This window comes from Branchiostoma floridae, chromosome 9 (genome assembly GCF_000003815.2).
Source record: "Branchiostoma floridae strain S238N-H82 chromosome 9, Bfl_VNyyK, whole genome shotgun sequence".
Lineage (NCBI taxonomy): Eukaryota > Metazoa > Chordata > Leptocardii > Amphioxiformes > Branchiostomatidae > Branchiostoma > Branchiostoma floridae.
Genome location: NC_049987.1, coordinates 23,236,305 through 23,244,362, shown reverse-complemented (window position 1 = coordinate 23,244,362; position 8,058 = coordinate 23,236,305). Strand labels below are relative to the sequence as shown.

At 43.5% G+C, this 8,058-nt stretch overlaps 1 protein-coding gene across 1 annotated transcript; it reads left to right on the top strand.

The window, feature by feature from the left end:
* The first annotated feature begins 4,023 nt into the window (after window positions 1-4,023).
* Window positions 4,024-6,931, top strand: LOC118423399 (short-chain collagen C4-like). The gene is made up of 6 exons (XM_035831534.1): window positions 4,024-4,182; window positions 4,281-4,365; window positions 4,817-4,992; window positions 5,301-5,346; window positions 5,670-5,741; window positions 6,341-6,931. The coding sequence occupies exons 1-6, from the start codon at window positions 4,033-4,035 to the stop codon at window positions 6,820-6,822; spliced, it is 1,011 nt and encodes a 336-aa protein (XP_035687427.1). The 5' UTR covers window positions 4,024-4,032; the 3' UTR covers window positions 6,823-6,931.
* The last annotated feature ends 1,127 nt before the right edge of the window (window positions 6,932-8,058 follow it).

Here is an 8,058-nt window from a genome sequence, read left to right as displayed (position 1 = left end):
GCAGTCTTTGTTTCGGGAAAACCGGAATTTTTAGTTTTACACAATGGTTGCAGAATCGTAGCTGTCTTAAAACGGCCCTTCTGGGCCCATTTAAACAGGGTGGTTTATTCAGGTTATGCTTGATAGCGTACATCTTTGAGGCTGTGTAGGATAATTTGGTTGTTATTTGCTGTGTCTACGGCACGGTATTGGAAGGCAGATGCAATTCCTCCCCTTCCACCGCATTGTACATCCCCAGGAAAAAGTCAGGTACAAGACACAAGTTATTTAAGGTGCGTTAACGCCTCATGCCCTAACTTAACGTCTGCAAGCTTTTTGGAGGTGAATTAGCTGCCCTTGACCTTTTGAAAGTATCCATGGTCATTTGCAATCTTCATCTTAAGTGCTAGCAGAAATTTCACTTCCGCTCTCGTACACAGGTAAAAGTAGCCCTTCTCTTAAGTCTTAGTCACGTTGCTTGCTTAATCAGTGCTAAACCGTGAACGGCATCTGTAAAATACTCGCCACCGTTTCCATCACTGCATGCCGGTAATAAAAAAACAACTTCCGAAAATTGTCAATTTTTATTCAATTATACGTTTTCGGCAAATGTTTTATATAAGTGCTCCATGTCACGTATTCCAGACCCGGAAGTTCCTGCACTTCCGAGCCGCCTATACTGTCTCCCACTAACTCTATTATGATGAATGCACCGGAAACAAAACGCTTTGCCAGAAGTACACTCCACAGAAGGACGATGCCGGTCACCTTAGTTGACCTCAATGCTTCCGTCCTACTGACACCGTTACCATATATGGTGTGGAGTGTTCGGCACCTCCTGACACCGTTACCATATATGGTGTGGAGTGTTCGATGTTTCCTGGTACCTTCTCTGCCTGGCAGCAGAAACGGTTTTATCGCCCCACCCACGCACACACTCACAGGTAGGCGGCGGGGTTATTTCTGGGTATTGGCAGTGGAATATAGATTTGTGAAAACGCGTTTGTGTATTCCTTTCATGGAGCCACGCTCTTAAAGATAAAACCCAGAGATTTTTAATGATGGGGTTGTTTGTTAATCCTGGAAAATATTCTGCCCATAAGGGCACGAACGTGCTGCGACCGCTGGGCAACCATAGGCTCTTTATTTGACATTTCAATCAACGATTTTTAAAGATAAAGTGAAGTTTCGTGTGTTATGTTGCCTTATGTTGCCTTTGATACGTTGACATCTTGTATTATATTCCAACTAGTGACACGAATGAAGCAACAACCCAACTGTCTCCTAGATGAGCAAATAAATAGATATGTTTCGTAACGTTTGTTAAACTCATTAGAAATAGGATTTCGTCTGCATTACTTAGGCGTATGAAGCAGGTAATATAGACTGTATCAGTATATACAGTTGATAATCTAAACTTACAATCTACTGCAAAATGGTGTTCATATATCATAACATTTCCTGCACAGATCTGCTCAGTATCACTAACGAAAGATAGTGGACGCTACCGGATACGTCTGACCGTTTCCAAAATAATATTCAGTTATTTGAATTTTGCTATTTGGTTATTACCTGGTAATCTCCAAGCGGATCCTATGGTAGCATAAAATAGTATCAAAAGCTGGCGAAGGAGTGAAGGCGTTCCGTGCCCTAGCTTACAAGTGTGTTTCTCTAGATGGCAGATGGACACATCTTGGCTGACTACACTCCTTGGCCAGTCTGGTACTATCTTATGACATTGTAGGATCTGCTGGGAGATTAATTACCTGGATGGCTGAGCTTTAGTGACCATAAGCAGAACGACAGTTATCTACATGTAAGCATCTAAATACATTTTGGAAACGGGCAGATGTTTCAGGTAGCATGTTTCGACTCACCTTTCGTCAATGACACTGAAAAGATCTTATTCGTCAGTGACATATTTGTTGTTCCGGAGGAGCGTGGTTAAGGTGGCATATCACTGCACTTGGGACACTGGTGCGGCGCTGTGGGCTTTGTTAATTGTGGCACTGTAACAGTTGTATTATTGTCGCCATCTTTTTTAAAATTTAGATATTACGTAATACGCAAAAGCATAATTTTTAAGATAATATTGCACAAAACGTAAAAAAATCGTTTTTTATCTCTGAAATCCATTGAGTAATCTTTCGAACCCCGCAGTGCCTCGTCGTTGCCCAAGTGCAGTGAGATACCACCTTCATGCACTTCGGTTATTGAACTCCTACAAGCCATACAGCCCCCCGCCTCCACATGTATTCCCTAAAGTATTACATGAACTTGGATTCCATTCAGCACACGGAGGCGTGATACTAAGTATAGCGCGCACGAAGGTCGCTGCCAATAGAGCTAGTTAGACGTTCAAGCTGTCTGTACTATTTTGGTCCCTGATGCTGTGTGCGGGCAACACGCTTCCTGCATGCTGGATAAAGCGTTTCCTATTCAATGCGGGAAGGTGGAGCTGAAATAGAGCAGGAAGTGACAGTGGCGATGGCAGCAGGGAGGCAAATTTGATTTGGGTGACACTAAATCAAGAGATACGCCTTACTTACATCCGGAGGAAGCTTAAGTCGTGTTTCAATGGAATTCAGCATTTTTAGGGTGATTGACCCAGGGACCTAAGGTGATTAGTTCAAACTCCCTGGTATGTCTTCGTTGTTGTGCCCTTTGAAAAGGCACTTTCCTCACTCCACCCGGGTGTAAAAATGTGTACCTGACTTCACTCAGTCACTCACTCAGTCACTCAGTCACTCAGTCACTCAGTCGCTCATTCACTCAGTCGCTCATTCACTCAGTCGCTCATTCACTCAGTCGCTCACTCACTCACTCACTCACCCACCCACCCACCCACTCACTCACTCACTCACTCACTCACTCACTCACTCACTCACTCACTCACTCACTCACTCACTCACTCACTCACTCACTCACTCACTCAAGGCCCATGGCTTTGGTCGAGGTAAAAGGCGGTAGAAGAAGAGGCTTGGGCTCCACCTCCCAATACCGTGTCCTAAACACAGTGGAGCTATGACCTCGAAAAGGCTAAGGGACTACCGCTACCTTTTACGTTTCATTTCAATGGCTAAGGAAGGTTACATCTGTGATGTAAAACAAAAAGACTTCCACACTATCAACACTTAAAAAATACCGTGCGTTGGATGTATTAATATTAGGTATATATCAAGATATGACAATTTGCTTTCATATCAGGCTCAGTCGAAGCCAGCTAATCCTAACCCTCACCAAAATCAGTTCCGGATTTATAAAGCTAAATGCAATTTGACAAGATACCGCTAGAAAATGGCCCATTTATACGAGGATCCGCTTATCTGGATATACCCCGAATCTTAAGCTTGATGAATCGAGACAAGTGAATTCTTGTATAAATAGGGTCTAAAACGTGTTTGTTAAAGATTACGTGACTTAACAGCTTAAAGTTTGTTTAAAAAAATAGATTGCAAAAAGTCAAAATATGAAATGTATCTTCATCCTTTGTTGTGCGTTACCTTGGTTTTATAACTATTCCTGGTTCGAAAGTCAAGGCAACAGATGGCTCTAGCAAGTACCACGATCATGCGACTGGTAAAACGATATTACAGAGGTCCTAATTAAAATGTCTCAAGCAGTCTGGTGCGATTCGGTGGTCACATCAGTACCCAGGAGCCTACTGGAATGTTGTTGAGATAATTGTTCATAAGAAGTGATAGGTCAATATTGAAATGTGACTTTCATATACGGTGGTGTAATTTCTTTGTGGAATGGCCAGCAATTGCAAGCATCTCTCGCGTTTAAAACACTATAAAACGTCCTAAATACTTAACATAAAGAGGAAAATAGCACCAGTACCTGACTGAACTTTCAATGTGAGCTGTACAACTGACAGAACGACTGATAGATGACCCCCAATAAGGGATATTGCATCCGCATGACATTTGCACTGTTCTCTCCCTGTAGGTCATGTACAAACAGAATAGGGTATAAAAGAAAAACGTCCACAAGGTAAGGCACATTTCTTTCCTTCCTGGTTGTTTTATGAAGATTAAGCTTAAGGTCAGAATGATGATTCTTGTCTTTCTTGTCGTGGTTCTTGCTGGAGCTGAGGCTTTCCAGCCGGACCGCGGGTATCTGCCGGTAGATGTTGGCGAGCTGCAGCAGATGATGGCAGAACTGCAGAAGTCAGACATAGAGATGAAACTGCAGATGGAGGTGATTACTATTATATATTCTATTCATGTAGATGCAATTCATGTTGCTGTCGTCAATGGGTGTACTAATCATATACATAATACTTATCTCTTTCACAGGACTTGAAGAAAACCGTGCTGACTGCACTCAACAGTCTTACCAAAAATGCACCGATGACTAAACGCCAAACTTCTGTTGAAAGCGGTACAGCTTTTTTTTATACAACCATAGTCTAGCCCTTCGAGTTTTATCACAGTGTGTATAATAGTACACATTCAACAGGTCTACGCTGACCTGAGATGTATTCCTGGTAAAATAAATAAACTGAAACTGAAACATGGTCTTGGTTTGGACCTATGTCATATTTGCAAACCTGGGTCGGGCCAGGCAGCTTTCGGGAACGAAAGGTTAGATATCAAAGACACAAAACTACACACGACGTAAAGAGAATAGTCGTGGGCACCACTAGTATTTGTGTATATTTTACGTATAAATGTCTATTTTCTGTACAGTCCGACCAGGCCCGGTTTGAAAATGTGACGTAATAGCCTTAATAGGACATCGATGTATTGAGCCCCTCAGGAAAATAGATAGAATAAAGATTGCCGTCACCATGGAGGTTATAACCTCTTTGCCGTCACTGTTACCAATACAGGAGAAGTGGACTTGGTAGCTGGGCAAAATGAGACATCGGATTGTCCCCTGGCCCTCCGCGGACCCCCCGGCCGAGACGGTCGGGACGGCGCGCCGGGGCAGGCCGGGGCTGCGGGAAGAGACGGGCAGCCGGGACCACAGGGGCCAGTGGGGCCAAGGGGCAACATCGGACCACGGGTAAGAATCACAGCTATCTATTCATTTTTCATAAAATGCATTTTAAGCTTTAAATGAACAAGCAAGGGACAAATATCTTCAAGGGAGCCAAATTGTCAGACTAGATCATGCCACACTACTCTTAAACACTATGCTAGACCGGGAATATGGCTGCAATACTGGTGTGCAATTAGCCTGGGTACCATCCAATTTATTCCGGGGCTCCGTACACTCGCTGCCCTATTTCTTTAGGATAGCAAGTGTACGGAGCCCCGGTAGAAATCGGACGGTACCTAGGCTAACGTGTAATCTGTGTCACACATTGATAGGGGCCTCCTGGAGCGCAGGGGCAAAGGGGAGAGAGCGGGAATGGAGGTTAGTGTCGCTAGATGGGTCTTACATTGCAAACTGGTTTCAACTGGCAAAATATGAAAATGATTTGTTTATTTTTCAATGGATGTTGTCAAGATATAGCTTGAGTAACTTGCGATATCGGAGAGTAGGACCATCATAATTGTTGTCTTTCAAGCATCGAGCAATTTTGTTTTCCATTCCTGAAATGTGTCTTGAGCTAAGTTGACAATTACAGAAAAAGTACACCATGTCAACACTATGCGTTAGCCCTGTTTTTTTGTTATTGGGCTGTCTTGTTATTATACATGCCTGACTTTGTTAAATCCTTTGCTTTCCCTGCCCAGGAGGTTCCGTGTACATCCGCTGGGGAAGGACCACCTGTCCGAATGACGTGGGCACGTCACTCATTTACGACGGTAAGTCGTCATCTGATAGCCGCACACACATGGCAAAGTGAACAGAATGTTAGTACAGGTTCTCAAAAATCCAAGAATCGGATTACCACGTGAAGGTTTGTGAAAGAAACTTTCAGCTAGACTTCCATTAGACCTATTGCCACCATGAAAAGTCGATTCTCTAAGACTTCAACAGAATTCATTTTAGAATCTTGCATGTCATGGTCATTTATAATTCTTGTTACTATGCGGGGCATGCGTCCTCTGAGTAATACCTAAGTCAAAAGATTGAGAGCTTATGGGAAGGCCCGTAAAGCACTTGTTAGACACAGTCGACCATGGTCTACAGAACTTCTCCAGATCTTGGTTGGCAGTAAGTCGTGAGGAAGATTATTTGTGGTTGGGAGTTGTTGTCTTTAAAAATTGTCCATGCCAACCGACTACCGGATTGGAAAATCAGAGTCGAGAAAGTCCTATTTGGTATGGATGCTATCAGGGGAGCTAATTGAATCTAGACTAGGTGGATTGCAGGCTACAGACCTTGGTGGGGAGTAGCCGGGAGCAAAGTCGTAAGAAGGTCATGAATATTTGACAGGGTCTTCGTTGTGTTGGATTTTCAGGTATTGCTGGAGGCACACACTACACCCAAAGCGGAGGTGCCGCCAACTACGTCTGCCTACCTAAGAATCCTCAGTGGAGAGCCTTCACGGCTGGAAACCAGGGTTACGGCGCGTACATGTATGGTGCGGAGTATCAACTCAGCACTGCTAACAGCCCCTTCCAAGGCGCCTCCCTCCTTGATCACGACGTCCCCTGCGCTGTCTGCCACGTGGCGTCTCGCGGCTCCAAGCTGATGATCCCTGCCCGTCTCAGCTGTCCTAGCGGCTGGACCCGGGAGTACAAGGGGTACCTCATGACCACAGGTTACACTCAGTACCGTTCTGAGTTTGTATGCATGGACGGGGAGCCCGAGACCAGGCCCGGTGGACACGGGAACCACAATGGCGCGCTGTTCTACCTCGTGGAAGCTAGCTGCGGATCCTTGCCGTGTCCCAACTACGTGCAGGGCCGTGAGCTGACCTGTGTGGTCTGCACCAAGTAACGCCCGCTACGTCAACGACACGAAACCACAGCGCTCGAGATGCGTGGAGTAGACATTGAGGCTAAAGTAAAGCCAAGTAGTCTGCCGAATAAAATGATCATTGGAAGTTTACCTTGTTTGTCTCTTTCTATATTTTGCTATCTTAGGCTTGGGTCACATTTCCAAACTGGGGCCAGGCCGTGCAGCTTTAGGGAGAGAAAAGAATAATAAAAAAGACATCAGAATACACAACATGTCAACATAAGATTAATGGGCATAATTTGTATATATTTCTAGGTATACATTTTAATTCTTCGTTTATCTAAACATCACAACCGGGCTTCGGCACATTAACAATTTCATCCCTCCAAGAGCTTTAAGAAAAAGATGTCTGTCCTTCCATGATGGGAATTATTAGACAGAGAAAGATGCAAAACAGCTGTGTCTTTATAACGTAGAATTAGGATTCAGCAAAGCGCACGTACGCGTTTACGAAAGAGAGAAACATAAAGTGCAATATTGTAGGTCTATTAATTTTTACTCAAACTTTTTAAGTCCTAGATAAACACAACCAGCCCATTTTGAACTCTTCAAGCAGAAGTTGGATTGAAAGATTGTGACATTCTCTGATGGTGGCCCCATTTTTCGACAGACAACTTCTAGATGCAATTTGACCAAAAACCACTAGATACCGTTTATTCGAAGATTCGCGTATCTGGATATACAGATACTAGTTTACAGTATACCCCGGATTCGGAAATATCAGTCGCAAGATCGCTTGTAAAGCTTTGTTTACGAGAATAAATTGCACAAGGTAAAAATATATAATGTATTGTGTTGTATGTAACATTGGTTTTATAACTATTCCTGGTTCCAAACTCAAGACAACAGATGGCTCTAGCAAGTACCACGACCATACGCCTTTATAAACTTCATAAAACGTTATTACAGTTGACAGAGATCTCGGGTTGCCTACTAAAATGTTGCACACACTTCCAAATTAGTCACAAATCAATTTTTTCATTAAATTTGAGATGAGAATGGAATTGTCATAATGCATGTACCATATGTATAAAAAGAGTTTTATTTGAGTTATAATGGTTAAATGAAGAAACCTGAAGTGGTACTGCCACATTCCACCTTCATCATTGGGGGTGAGCTAAAGCTATCATGCAAGAAGCCATCTGAAGGAAGAAGATAAAGTGGGTAGGTAACAGAACCGATGGGAAGATAGGATGGAATGGACAAGGTCGATGT